The following is a 13505-nucleotide window of genomic DNA, read 5'->3' on the forward strand; positions in this document are numbered from 1 at the left end:
GTCCCCCGCATTACTTCAACCACGTCGGGCAACTTCCATCTGCTGCTCCCCCATTCCTTAACCCTCATACACTTATGTCTACTTCACGTCCATTTGATCGTGCTTAGCCTTGTCACTGCCCAGTCAGAAGCTCAATTACTGGCTGTATCTTGATCACCATGGCTGCGGAACTTACATCCACCCGGCTCAATGCGGAGAACCATCTGCTATTGGTACTCATCTCTATTCCCTCTACCTATTGCCGGCTTGCCCTCGCATTCTGATACTAACTTGGTCGTCTGATTGCAGGACCAGCCTCTCTTACGGTTACCACATGAGCTTGCACGTCGAAATTTCAAATCTGTTCAGCGCCTCGTCGAGCGTGAAAAGGAGTACGTCATCCCCGCACTCAAGGAGACCGCCAATGCATCCCTATCAAATGAGCAAACGCCTGACCAAGCTCTTGCTGCGCTCGACGCTATGATTTCCCGCATGCAAGGCTTGAAACGGAAAATGGAGAATTTACATCAGGAGGAAAGAAAAATCCAAGAGCAGTCCCGCAAGCGCATCCAGCACCTGGAGAAACTTCACCAGATTCCTAGCTTGGCAGACGTTCAATACGATCAGTGGGCGAGGGTTCGACTGGACAGGCTCATGGTAGATCATATGTTACGTTCCGGGTATATCAAAAGTGCCCAGCAATTAGCCCGTGAGAAGGGGATCGAGGAACTCGTTGATCTCAACGTTTTCGTACAGTGTCAACGGATTGCCGAGAGCCTACGCGCTGGTGAAACTAAAGATGCGCTGCAATGGTGTGGCGAGAATAAAGCAGCGCTGAAGAAGAGTCAGGTTTGTCTAACATTGACCAATGATCACGGAGCTATATGCTAGGACACAAGCCTAACCATGGTTTACAGTATAATCTGGAGTTCGAACTCCGATTGCAGCAATACATTGAAATGGTCAGAACGGGGCATAAAGAGAGATTCAACGACGCTATGATTCACGCCAAAAGATATCTGGCGCCTTACCTTGAGACACAGTCGGTAGAGATCCATCGAGCTGCAGGACTTCTCGCTTTTCCTCCGGACACCAAAGCTGAGCCGTACAAGGTAACGGGGATATTGGAGACACTCTCATGAAGACTATACAAACTGACTCACCCTTAGTCGATGTATGCTCATGAAAGATGGGCTTATCTTTCCGATCTCTTTGTCCGCACTCACCATGAGCTCTTGTCACTATCTTCTCGCCCTTTGTTACATATCGCTCTGTCTGCGGGATTGTCGGCTCTCAAGACTCCTTCGTGCCATTCGGCCTATACCTCCTCCAGTTCGAACTCGCTGTCCACAACAACATCTGTTTGTCCAATTTGTTCGACCGAGCTTAACGAGCTCGCACGTAACATGCCATATGCTCACCACACAAAGAGCTACGTTGAAAGCGACCCGATTGTGCTTCCAAATGGCAGGATATACGGTCAGCAACGGCTGTTAGAGATGAGCAAGAAAGTCGGATGTGTTGAGGCAGGTAAAGTAAAGGACCCTACGACCGGTGAAGTATTCAATGAGGGTGATATGAAGAAAGTCTACATCATGTAAACAAGGAACGCATACCAAGGCTATGTACAGCTGCAACTGGCCCTACTCCTTATCTCATTCTTCTGGGTTGAAACGGACAGTGGAATCTTTGTCTGCAACGAGTATTTGCACAGGCATTTCTTATTCGCTGTCGTCACTGTCGGATGCATCTCTCGGCCTCTTCTTTTTCGCACTCTGTCCAGCTTTAGAAGATGGGGCGTTCCTCCGTTTCACTGGATGGTCTTCCTGTTTAACCTCAAAGACGTACATTCTCGCGTCCCTATCTTCCCCCCTCCAGCCGCCTCTTCCACCATCCTTTCCTTCAATGTCGCCCAGTGTCCGCGCATGGGAATATTCCTTATAAGAGGCCCACGGGAATCGAAAACTGGTGACCACTCGCAGGCCAGCATGCCTTGCAAGGTCTTTAATATTCCAGAGGGTGTAAGGCTCACCCTCAAACATCGACACTAGAATCTGACCTGGTTCCACTCTGTTTTGGCATGTCGCCTGCCCGGTAGTATTGGCTGTTCGCAGTTGGTTGCCGTCTTCGCTGCCATCATGTTCGTTTTCACCCCCGCTTGCCTCAACGTCAGAGTCCTCCCAGTTGTCCCAGTCGTCTTCATCGTCACTATCTACAGGCTCGGGTTGATGAGACAACAAAGGCACGCACGCTTTGAAGAAAGCCACCAAGAGTTCCTGGTTGGCTCGCACCTGCCGATTGACGTCGGTGGAGATACCGCCGACATGGGGAAAGTTAAAGCAAATCACATCCCACGGCCCACCTTGTGGTGCAGACGGCGTGCTGCTCTTTGCTTCTTTCCAGGCCGGGCGTTTTCGCTCCTGTCGTGGAAAGCCCGTCCGGATTTCTTTACCGCCACCCGCAGGAAGACCAAGTTTTCGGGCGTCAACTGAGTAAATGACTTTGGGTCCACGACGTTGCGCCTGGTCTTCAAGGAGCCCTTGTGCGTTGGTTCCAACAATGCTTGTGCCGCCTCCATTGGATGAGTTCTCCTTACTGTCCGAAGCATGCTCCCCCGTCGTCGCCTTGGAAAATGCATACTGTATGTCGTGAATGTTGTTTTCCGCTTGGGGGTATTTGCTGTGGAGCGTATCTTTGGAATCATAGCAGGTAGCCATGACATTCTTGCAACGGTGCTGGAGGACTAATGAGCGAGCAAAGGAGAAGTCGCCTACATCAATCTAGTTAGGACTGCGGTCCAACAAAGCAACGTTATGACATGGTTGTCCGGGTCAGGTCCCCTCTTGCCCGGTGGGGATTAGCAAGTAGGATGTAGACAAAAGGCCAACGCGAGCTTACACCCTGAGCATCTGCTTTCCGCCGGGGATGGGGGGAGAGGAGGAAAGGCGCGCGCGGAGAGAAGGAAAGAAGAAAAAAATAAAGAAAGGCGAGTATCAAAGATTGTAAAGGCAATGCGTGCATCTATCGAACCGCAAGAAGGGCACATAAAAGTAGTAAATTGGGAAGAAAGGGCGAATCCAACTCACCTTCACCAACCAACAAAATCCGATCCTTCCTTCCAAAGGGCACAATAGGCCGCTGGTTCCTCTGGACCTGTTGCTGTTGCTGCTGTGATTTCTTCATATTCCGATCATTGCTGCTGTTTTTAGCACTACCCGAGCCGGGGTGGTCGGCTTTAGGCTTTGCAGAGTTCGTCGGGGTGGTAGTCGAAAGCTTAGCAAACGATGACATTTTGCGATGCTTTTTTGAATGTTGTTGTTGTTGTTGCTGTTGCTGGCCTGCTGGGGATGGGCCCCCGCCTTTCTTGGACTTGGGCATTCTTCCTCGTCTCTTTCCTTCAATTTCTTTTTTTTTTAATATCCCCTCCCTTCTTCTGTCTGGTGGTTTTTTCTTAAGAGTATGAGGGGAAGTTGTTATGGGTAAAAAAAAAAGGGAGAATGTAAGTACTAGTAATAATGATGAAAAGGGGGAAGACGGTGGAGGGTGTAGAGACTTTGTACTGTATATATATATTTCATATATATGTTTTGGATAATGATATATATATATATATATTTGCGATGAAGAGGGCACTAAGGTACGGTGGAGGCACGCGGGCGGCGGTTCAAAATTCTATGATCATTTGCCTGGTTGCCGCATGGACCAATGAGAGGGTCGGGTTTGCGGGATGATGGCGTACGACCCCAGAGACAAACCTCTGGAGATCCATCAGTACTTATTGATGGTAGTACGTCGTAAGTAGTTCAACAAGGTTCTATCTAGGTAATGGAATTCTACAATAACTGTTTATTTCTATTCATGACCGCAACTCTAACAGACTTGTTGAGAATAAGCATGCAACATGTTCACGAGAAGCTCCAGGGACCTTTCATTACGAGAAGATACTCCGAGTGCAACCTCGGCGACTAAGTAGTCACTTTTACCACGAAGGGATCTTCAGTCATCCAAAAACACGCTTCAATTCTATCAAAATTTATTAAAAAGGCATTAAAGAAAGAACTTCTTATATACAGGCTTAAACACCAGGAAAGGCCTTCCTTTTTGGATGAATCCTCAACCGCACGAAACCTGACTTTGCGAGGCCTCGTCACAGACAAGAACACGGAACACGCCATGATCAGCAAAAAATAAGACATGTCATATCAATCCGCGGCATTACTAGATGATATTCAAATGGAAGCCATCTGCGCAGCCCGAAACAAAATGAAAAGAATATGCGAAAAGGGTCATGATCGGGGCAGATATTTGAAAGCAAAGCTGAAAGGCCAAGAACAGCAGGTTATAGGCCTCTCAGGTAGCTCGACATGTGGAGATTGAATACAGAACCACCAACACCTGCCGAGGAAGGCATGAAGACTGTGATTCAGGGTCTGAACGACAGCCCTCGCCAATTACAACGAAACGAAGAATCACAGATCACATGCGAGTAACGAGCACGCTCAGTCTTGCACACGGTACGAAGCAACTTTGACGATGGTCAAGCCGGAGCAGTCGCCCACGACCCGACCATCCCGTTGATCACTGGCAACCCGACTAGGAGCGCAGCGAATCCCTCATGCTCTGGCTGCTGGCGCTGACCGGGGGGTTGGCGGTCGGCAAAACACCAGTCCTTGGCTTAGCGTTTTGCTTGATCTTAGCAACGGCGTAAACGATACCGCTAACAAAGCCAACGACGATAGCCGAAACACTGGGGAAGGTAACAGGAGCATCGAAGAAGATGAGTCCAGAGATCGCAATGGGAAGCTTGTTCAGAGCTCCAACCATGGAGTAAGTGGTCGATGAAGTGACGCGAACACACCAGGCGGAGGTATAGGAGATAAACACAGACGACAAGCCGGAGAGGATCATGGCGAAAACGATGCTGTTGCGGTCCACAGGAGGGAAGTTGCGGTTGACGTTGGTGGAAGACCAGTCTTCCAAGAAAGCGGACAGAACGATCAAGACGGGGATCGACAGAAGGTTGTTGTAGAACATGGCTAGTAAACAGCAGGTCAGTGAACGAAGCTTTTGAGCCACAATATTTTTAGCCAGAGCAACGTACTGTCAAAGTCCTTGAAGTTGGTCAGCTTGATCCGCTTGCGCATGCCCAAAACATAGGACGACGTGCAGAGGCAGTTGACCAGCATCCAGATGTACCCAGCGTTCAAAGTAGAAACCTTGGCGGTCGCATCGCCATTGCTCTCGACAGCGTGCTTGATATCAGCCCAGGCGGCAATGATAGAGCTCAGAACCATCAGTCCGAAGGAGAACAGGGTAAGACCGGTGACAGAGCCACCGAACCACAGCACCTCTCCGTAAGCGATGAGGATGATGGTCAAGTTCTTGAAGATGGTGTAGACGGGAATGGAGAGGAACTGAAGCGCCTTAGAGCCCGTGTAGATCATGCCGATCAAGAGCAGAGTGATGGGGAACCCTAGTGATAATCAAAGGCATGTCAGTTCGAGGGCGCGATGGAGGGTTTGAAAGCACGCATGTAGAGTCTGGGCACTTACACTTTCTGGCCTCGTCCGCGCTGAAGTCGCGATAATTGATCAAACCGCATGATTTACAGGTCTGGATTGCAATAATACAAACGAGAGACTGCAGGAGAAATCGAACAGCGGTCAGCATTGAGCATGCAACACACACCCGCAATGTGCTCCGATGTTAGCCAACATACCTGGATGCAGAGGAGGAAGAAGTTGAGGTTGAAATCAGTGCCGGACAAGACATATTTGTTCATGACGGTCATCAAGATCGAGGATCCACAGTAGGCCAACACGGGCAAGATGGGGTTGTTGGACAGCGAGCCCGACGGCGGACTCCTGGGCTGAGGCGGCGGCGGAGCCTCGAAGCTCTTGTTGCCCTGATCTATCGAATCCATCTGGATCGTGTAGTCGTCGGTCTTCTTGCCTTCAGCCATGGTGACCGATTCAAAGAGTGTCTATGCGAAGGGGGTGGGAATTGAAAACGACAGGCCTGTGGGAACGAGAAGTCGTGGCAAGGCGAAGGCGAGTCGGGGATGAAGTGATAGTGGCGGCGCCGGAGCGAGCGTTAAGAGGAAAGAAAACCCGCAAGTATAAAAAAAGAACACGAAACACCGACCCGGAGATATGTTCACTCAGCCAGGCAGTTTGGAAAGAACGGGGGGTGAGGATTTGAAGTAGACGAGGGGGGAAGAAGAGGGGGGAAAGACACGAGGAGAAGAAAGTCGAGAAAGAGGCTGAGGATAAGCCGGGGGGAGGAAGAAAGACCAGAAGGGAGAAGAATAATAATATCGCGAACGAAGGCGAAGGGGGAAAAGCAAATTACTGGGAAATGAAAAAAAAGGTTTCCTTTCCCGCCTGGGCTGGAACTCCCGCTTCCTCCGGATGCGGCGTACAGTCGGTTATTTTTAATCTTGGCTGATATACCAATACATACATAGTTACATACAGTAGACTCATGTTTCTCTGTGATGGTGTGCCATGCTTGGCTTTCTACATGTTCATATTACCTGTGCCTTGGTCGCTTGTTTCCGATTATCACTGACGTTTCTCACAGTGCCACGCTGTCCCTATTGCTGGGGAAATCAAGATCTGGTGGAAATGATTAATTACACTTGGTACCTGACTGAAGAGGCGGTGGTACCTTTTCAGGGACTTCCTCCATACTCCGTATCGTACCAGGACTAAGAATTTCAATGCGGTCCAAACCGACCGATAGCCCGCCGTAGATTCTTCTGCCTCCGTATAGACTCCGCTCCCCAATCAAGTTACAAAGGAGAAACGACTGTTCACCTTGGAATATTGTATCCATATCCTTACATATAATATTTTCAGTTAAACCTCCTTCTATCCCACTCAAAGTCAATCTCTGAAGCCCTTTTGCGGGAACATCTAGCTTCCAACTACCCCTCCGACCCACCGTGTGCTTCGCACTCCCCTCTCTGTCCTTTATCACAACATTTAACTACCATATAAACTACCTTTCCTATCCCTGTCTCTTTCTAAGGCTTGCCCTTATTTTCAGTTGAAAACTTATACCATCGGGTTCAGCCTCGCTCTCTGCACCGAAAGCCCATCTTTGCAACTATAACCCACAATAGAGAAGAACCCACCACAGCCATGAGTCGCGCCTTCGAAGACAACCCCCCCGCAAGAGACCAAGATGACCACGACGCCGACTCGGACGCTCTCTTCGACGCGCTAGAAAACGAAGACGATGCAGCCTATCGAGCACACCGAATTGAGCAACTCAATGCGGAATTTGCCTCGGCCCAAAACAACAAGAACAACAATGACAGCCGCACCCGCGACCACACCATCCTCGAAGACAGTCTGTACCCGACCATCTCCAGCGACCAAGCCCTCCTAGACTTTACCACACAGACCCATCGATGCGTGATTCACTTTGCCCACCCGGATTTCGTGCGCTGCGGCACAATGGACGAGCATATTAGAGCGCTAGCAACCCGACACCATGAGGTACGTTTCGCTCGGGTGGATGTACGAAACACGCCGTTTGTGGTGGAGCGGTTGAAGATCCGGGTGCTGCCATGTGTGATTGGATTCAAGGATGGGGTTGGGGTTGAGCGCGTGACTGGGTTTGAGGGGCTAGGATCGGGTGGTCGGGATGGAACAGATGGCTTTAGCACTGCTACATTGGAGAAAAGGTTGATATGGAAGGGAATCCTTGCTCAGGAGAAGTTCGGGGCTGGTGATGGGGCGTCTGATGGGTCGGAAGATGATGATAGTGATGGCGGAGAGCGCAGAGATCGGGGGAAGCGGTCGATTCGGACGGGCAACGCGAGGAGTTATAGGCATGCTGATGACGATGATGATGACTGGGATTGAGAAATTCGAGTGGCCTTCCTGGATAACCTGCCATAATTGCAGAACGGTATCTTGCCGTCTGGTGGTGGGATGCATCGTTACCTCAATGAAACAAGGCGGGATTGAGACAACAGCCTTGAGGACTAGAGATTCTTTGCTTGGCTGTTGTCATTGATGTTGGTGTGTAATCAATCTGCATTTGCAGCAGTGATCTTGCCAACCGAGCAGGGAGCGACTTTTAGTCCGGGTGATGGACTTCCAGGTCCGAAACATGCCCGGATGCTATTCCAATTGAGCCTATACTTGGAAACGGGCGACCTAGAAAGAGCTGGCGATATCGGGGTTCAAAGCACCAACCCATGCCGGAGCAGGGTACTGAATATATTGAAGTCAAGCACTTGAGTAACTGCCAAGACACATCATCATACTAGTGATAGATCGTCGTAGAGCAAGTAGTATTACCACATCGACTACTGCAAAAATCCAGGGAAGAAAGAAAAGCCTTGAAGAGAACTAATACAGCATCATCGTTGAGGTAAAGTTACAGAAATGTGGAGAAAACAGATCGCGGGTGACCATCCCAAGTAGAAAGATAAGGCTGCTGGAAGTTGCAAATGACAAGAAAGGAATTGGAAAGAAAACGGACGGCCACAGGAATCATGGAGTATGACGATGCGAGGATTTATACATGTAGGTCAGAAGAGTGTTCACACAAATCCATCAACTTTCATGGAGGGGTGCCTGGGACACTTGAACTGGAAGGAGACAAGATCAGAAAACTCCTCATTAGGAACGCAAAAGCAAGGTGCTCATGATAAAAGATGAAGATGACGCGCCGGAACAAAAGGAGCAACATAAGGCAACAATCGCTCAAAACGAGGTCTAGATCGCTACATTTTTCATTTCACCCAAGACCTCGGCGTCCAAGCCAGTGGCCGAGGACGGTTGATTCGAGTCACGCTTCTGCGCCTTGTCCGCTTCCAACGACTGGCGCTCCTCACTCTTTCCGGCTCCCTCGTTCTCTTTTCCGCCGATCTGAGGCGTAGCTACCTCCATCAGGTCTTCGGATTGACGTTCTTCTTCGTTCTCCTTGGCGGCCTGCTCTGGAAGCTCAGTCTCCTCAACGGTGTGCACCGGACTCGGTGCCTCTTCTGTGACACGAGCCAGCGGACTTGACATGCCGAATTGAGTTTTGGGGCTTTGAGTAGCTCCCCGGTTGGGAAAGCGATGCGGAGACCTTCCACGCTCTTCACTGGGAGTTGGGCTACCATAGGGTGACTCTTTGCCCGACTTGCCGCCCGTGCTCAAACCCAAGCCATTCGGAGCCTTGCGCCTAGGTGGTCTCCTGCCATACTTCTGATCGGTTCTCCACCGCAAGATCTCCAAGTAGGGGGGTTCCACGTTCTGTGACTTGAACTCCAAAAGCTTCATCTCATTCGTTTCTTCATCCACAGAAACCTTGCCACTGCAAATATCATCTGCTAGCGTCGCAAGGAAGGCAGCCCAGGACCGAGCAACGACGTATTTACAATCGTAGTCCCGGCCAAAGATGATGACCTGTCCCCACTTTCCAGCAGGTCCTGGGGCCAAGTCGATAGCGATATGGTTGCCGCCCCAGTCGCGAGCCAAGGGAATCCAAGCCGGATGGGCATAGGCCTTCTGGACTGCACCGGGAGGCTGCGAGTCCTGTCGCTCGAGCAGGTCGTTTCTCCAAGCGCCATTAGCACCCGGGGCAGGGGGCACAGCGGACGATGAACTGGGAGTTGCCCTTGGAGGAGGAGCGTTCATCATAGATGAGCTTAAAAACTCCTCGTTGACTATCCTCCAGTTCTTCCATTCTTGAACGATTTCCTCACAGTCCAGAAGCATACAGCCGAAGATGACACCGGTGGGCAATCCTCCCCGCTCCTGACCATCATGGACCATCAAAGATTCCCGCAGCTCCAACGGTAGGCTGCAGTCCAGTTCGTGCTCCAGTTCGTTGATGTCATTTTGGGTGCAGCCCTCGCATAGATTATCCCAGAGCTCCTGGTAGTTGTTCTCCAGCCATTTCTCAATTTTCCTCCACGAATGAGCGATCGGGGGAGGGGGCGGAGCACCATCATGGAAACTTTGCATTTGAATCTCCGGGGCACCATCCGCATTGGGATCTGCGGATTGACGCTTCTGAGATGACAATGATCGCATTCCAGGAGAGTATGGGCGATTGGGCGAGCCCCCTCCCGTAGGTGAGCCGGACCAGCCATTTGAGCCCTTGGGCTGATCGTCATCATACGGGGAAGTCAAATCCGGTCGAGATTCGATAGCGCTTGTTGCAATGGATGTGAGAGGCTCGTGTCGACTTTGACTAAGAGGTACATGTTTACCGGTTCGATATGGCGAGTCATGGGAAGCATGGCGATCATAAGAAGTCATCGTATGCCAAAAGGACCGCCATGCTGAGCCGATGCTGTGGACGGGTTAGAAAAGTGTCAACCGCTGAGCTCGGATTCTCGGGAGACGTGGCCAGGTGTGTTTCGATGGAAGGGAGATACTCACGCATTCGCCATGATTGGAATCTAGACAGATGCCTAGTGACAGAGGGCAAGCGAGCTAGACCAGCGCTGGCTATTCTGTTTCTCTAATTCTCCTTATAAAAAGGGATCGAGGAGCATTTGAGGGGGGAGAGGGAGTCCAAGGTCGGAATTCAGTACCGCGGATAGATGGATCAAGAGCGGAAGGCAAATAATAATAATGTAGAGGAAGTTTTGCTAGGGCCGGTGGGTAAACGGGGCGGCTAGGGAACCGCTAAGTGACAGCACTAAGAGGCGATTGGTATTAGAGGAAGATGGGAGAAAGAAGGAAAGTTGGAAGGGGGGAGGGGAAGGAAGGGGGTGTGGGAAAAGGAAAGAAGATGTGGAGATTTGAAAGAGCAGCAGAGTGGAAGACGATGAGATGGTGCCAGTACCAGAGAGAAAGAGAGAGAGAGAGAGAGCGCGCGCGCGCGAAAAAGCGAAAGTAAGAGCAAGCGCGCGAGGAAGGGAGGGATGCGAATGGGTTGGTCTGGAAGGACTGGATAATTGGGGAAACTGAGTATTGGATCTCGGTTTTTGGGTCTTGTCTCCTTGTGAGGGGAGAAAGAGAGTTACTTAGTAGTAGGGAAGGGAAGGGAAGGGAAAAGGAAAGGAAAGTTGAAGGGAAGAAGGAATTGGAGAAAGCGCTTTTACCTCTTCTCTTGTGATGAACAGCAAGATTAGATTCTCTGTCTCTTCTTTTTCTTTCCGTCAAAATTCCTTTTCCACTTTCGATGATTATTATTATTATTGTTGTCGTCGTCTTCCACTTTCTCTCAAACTCCTTCTTCGTCTCCCTTTGGGGCCCTTTACCAACTAGTGTGCAGTGGGTTTTTTTTTTCGGGGGGGCGAGGCCGGCAGCGACGATTCGTTGTTTGACCCCCTGGAAAGGCGTCCGGAACCAGGGACTGACTGGGCCACATCATTACTCTTCGCAGTCACTTTAGATTGCCTCGCAATGTACCGGCGGTTACACATTCAACGCTAACTCAATTTCCCCCTAAAATAACTACTACTACTACTACTACTACTACTCTGTAATTGATGACTATTGGTCTATCTATCTTTCCATCTAGGTATGACTTCCTGGAATCCTCTCAAGGGCACCTTCTCCTCTCTATCTATCTAGTAGTCTCTCTATAAGATTATTAGGTTATGGACATTTTTATCTCCCCCTGCTTTAAACCCGACTCCTTTCAACCCACCAAAGGGAGGAAAAGAGAGAAAGAGAAAGCTTATCATGCATCACACATAATCCTCATCTCACCACTACCTAAAATGTCCGTTCCTGCAGACACCACTTCTTAACATTCCTTACCCGCCACCAACCTCCATCTAGGTGGCAAGCCTTATCCAATTGCGGCGCTACGCGTGTGATATCACTTCTTTTCTTGAAATAACCTTCCTGGGTAGGGCTACTCAATAAACTATGACTGCAGTGGCTGATCTTGTCTACAGCCTTCCCGCAGACGGTCGGGGTCAATTTTCTATGCTGAATCCAGGTAAGGTACAGTTGCTTAATTATATTACTATATTCTATTTTAGATGAACCACTCTATGTCCTTCACAACCCAGAGACAGATGGATGCAACATTGAAGTTTAATCGGTTTCATGTAGGAACTTCGTCCCATCATCGACCCGGAGTATTTAGGCCTATGATCATGATTCTTGCTCATCCCAGCTTTAAAGTCCATCTTACTCAATGATGTAATAAACAGCCTCCAAAAGACCCTGTCAACTCTTGTGTAAACCAGATATACACCGGGTACCTGAGTGTGACTAGTAATATGTAGGTAGGGAAGAAGTAGTGCTACAGCGTATACCGCAGTAAGTATAATCCATATGACTTTTAGTTATTCCGACATGTAATTCATTGCATGAATATCCCTAACACACCAGCCTTAATATCTAACCATCCTCGCCAGGCCGGATCTTCCAGTTTTGTACCCCATACCCCCAGAGACCTACAGTAGACTGCGGGAATAGCTTCACCAATAGGGGAATCCATCCATGGGCAACACAGGACACCCCCTTCATCTTACGGGGAAAGTTTGACCCCACGAACACCTAGGAACTCCCTTTAGCACGAGGAGTTAGCCGATGAAGATAATTTATGTATCTACCTGGCTCGCTTGTCAGAAGAACCAGCAATTGCGTTCATTGGACATGTATTAGATAGAAGTAATAGAGCATCTAAACCAGTGGATCATTCACTCAAGATCTGTCTCAGATACACCCATATAGTAGTTAGCCATCATTACGATTACCAAGCAGTACGTGCAGACTACTCAACCACTATGCATGTGATCAAACTCCTACATATTACCTGGCTGGGGGGTAAGTAGAAATGGCCAAGAAACAACCATAAGAATATCCCAACGCCCTGGGAAAACTCCCCAATCAATTACCCACCACAATACCCTTCTTTCTTCCCTCCCCCCCTGTCCGCTTTCCGGGGGATTTCTTGTTTCTCTTTTCTCTGTGATGGTGGAATTGCAAGTGGAGGCAGACTTCCCTCTAGTTAGCGAAATTTGCAATACGGAAGTGGAACCCAGAATAGCAAGAAAAAAGTGGACCGACGCTTTCGGGAACTCCCCATTCGCCGTTGAGGTTGGGCTTGCCGCCCCGGCCGGCTTCTATCCGGGTTCTGGACTCCGGATTCGGGCCTCCTTTATCCATACCCATGTCTTTCCCTACCGGCTCTGTAGTCCGTGGAGATCTCAACTAAGTACTAGGAATCTAGTGCGTGTAGTAGGGGGAGACAATTGCTAATTCGGGGCTTTCGGGGAGGGGTTTCGCTAGTTAGTAGACGTCGGACTACTAATTGGAGATGGGTAGACATCTTCTTAAATATGGTTGCTCCAGTGTCCCTGAGACATACTATATAGTAGCTGTCACTTGGCAGAGAAACTAGACTATCATTACCGCTACTACTATCGCTACTACTAATCGCCATGTTCTGGCCATTTGCTGGGCATACATTACAGTATAGGGGGTGGAGAAGTGTTGATGAGGTAAGAGGATAGTATCCGGCTGAACGAAGGTATGATTGGGATAGCCGTTGATGTGGATGTGCCTTGATAACGGACAAACCCACCGCGAAGACTAAGAGGCTTCGAA

At 49.6% G+C, this 13505-nt stretch overlaps 5 protein-coding genes across 5 annotated transcripts; 2 read left to right on the forward strand and 3 right to left on the reverse strand.

Moving 5' to 3' along the window:
- Window positions 1–158: 158 nt before the first annotated feature.
- BO88DRAFT_333177 (FYV10 family protein) lies at window positions 159–1580 on the forward strand (the record flags this gene model as incomplete). Its single annotated transcript, XM_025702752.1, has 4 exons — window positions 159–212; window positions 289–828; window positions 897–1091; window positions 1149–1580. 4 exons carry the CDS (start codon window positions 159–161, stop codon window positions 1578–1580), a joined length of 1221 nt encoding a protein of 406 aa, XP_025566255.1.
- BO88DRAFT_402689 (25S rRNA (uracil2634-N3)-methyltransferase) lies at window positions 1559–3599 on the reverse strand. Its single transcript, XM_025706170.1, has 2 exons — window positions 3066–3599; window positions 1559–2749 (listed from the first exon to the last, which is right to left on the reverse strand). The coding sequence occupies exons 1-2, from the start codon at window positions 3355–3357 to the stop codon at window positions 1701–1703; spliced, it is 1341 nt and encodes a 446-aa protein (XP_025566256.1). The 5' UTR covers window positions 3358–3599; the 3' UTR covers window positions 1559–1700.
- Window positions 3600–4373: 774 nt separating this feature from the next.
- On the reverse strand, window positions 4374–6038 carry gmtA (GDP-mannose transporter). Its single transcript, XM_025701963.1, has 4 exons — window positions 5699–6038; window positions 5532–5619; window positions 5081–5452; window positions 4374–5015 (listed from the first exon to the last, which is right to left on the reverse strand). Exons 1-4 carry the CDS (start codon window positions 5939–5941, stop codon window positions 4573–4575), a joined length of 1146 nt encoding a protein of 381 aa, XP_025566257.1. The 5' UTR covers window positions 5942–6038; the 3' UTR covers window positions 4374–4572.
- A 710-nt stretch (window positions 6039–6748) lies between these two features.
- On the forward strand, window positions 6749–8251 carry BO88DRAFT_402692 (thioredoxin domain-containing protein). Its single transcript, XM_025706171.1, has one exon. The coding sequence runs from the start codon at window positions 7125–7127 to the stop codon at window positions 7851–7853; it is 729 nt and encodes a 242-aa protein (XP_025566258.1). The 5' UTR covers window positions 6749–7124; the 3' UTR covers window positions 7854–8251.
- Window positions 8252–8680: 429 nt separating this feature from the next.
- Window positions 8681–10286, reverse strand: BO88DRAFT_216614 (SMI1/KNR4 family protein). The gene has a single exon (XM_025701964.1). It carries the CDS (start codon window positions 10245–10247, stop codon window positions 8715–8717), a length of 1533 nt encoding a protein of 510 aa, XP_025566259.1. The 5' UTR covers window positions 10248–10286; the 3' UTR covers window positions 8681–8714.
- Between the last annotated feature and the right edge of the window lie 3219 nt (window positions 10287–13505).

Source organism: Aspergillus vadensis, assembly GCF_003184925.1.
Source record: "Aspergillus vadensis CBS 113365 unplaced genomic scaffold BO88scaffold_4, whole genome shotgun sequence".
NCBI lineage: Eukaryota > Fungi > Ascomycota > Eurotiomycetes > Eurotiales > Aspergillaceae > Aspergillus > Aspergillus vadensis.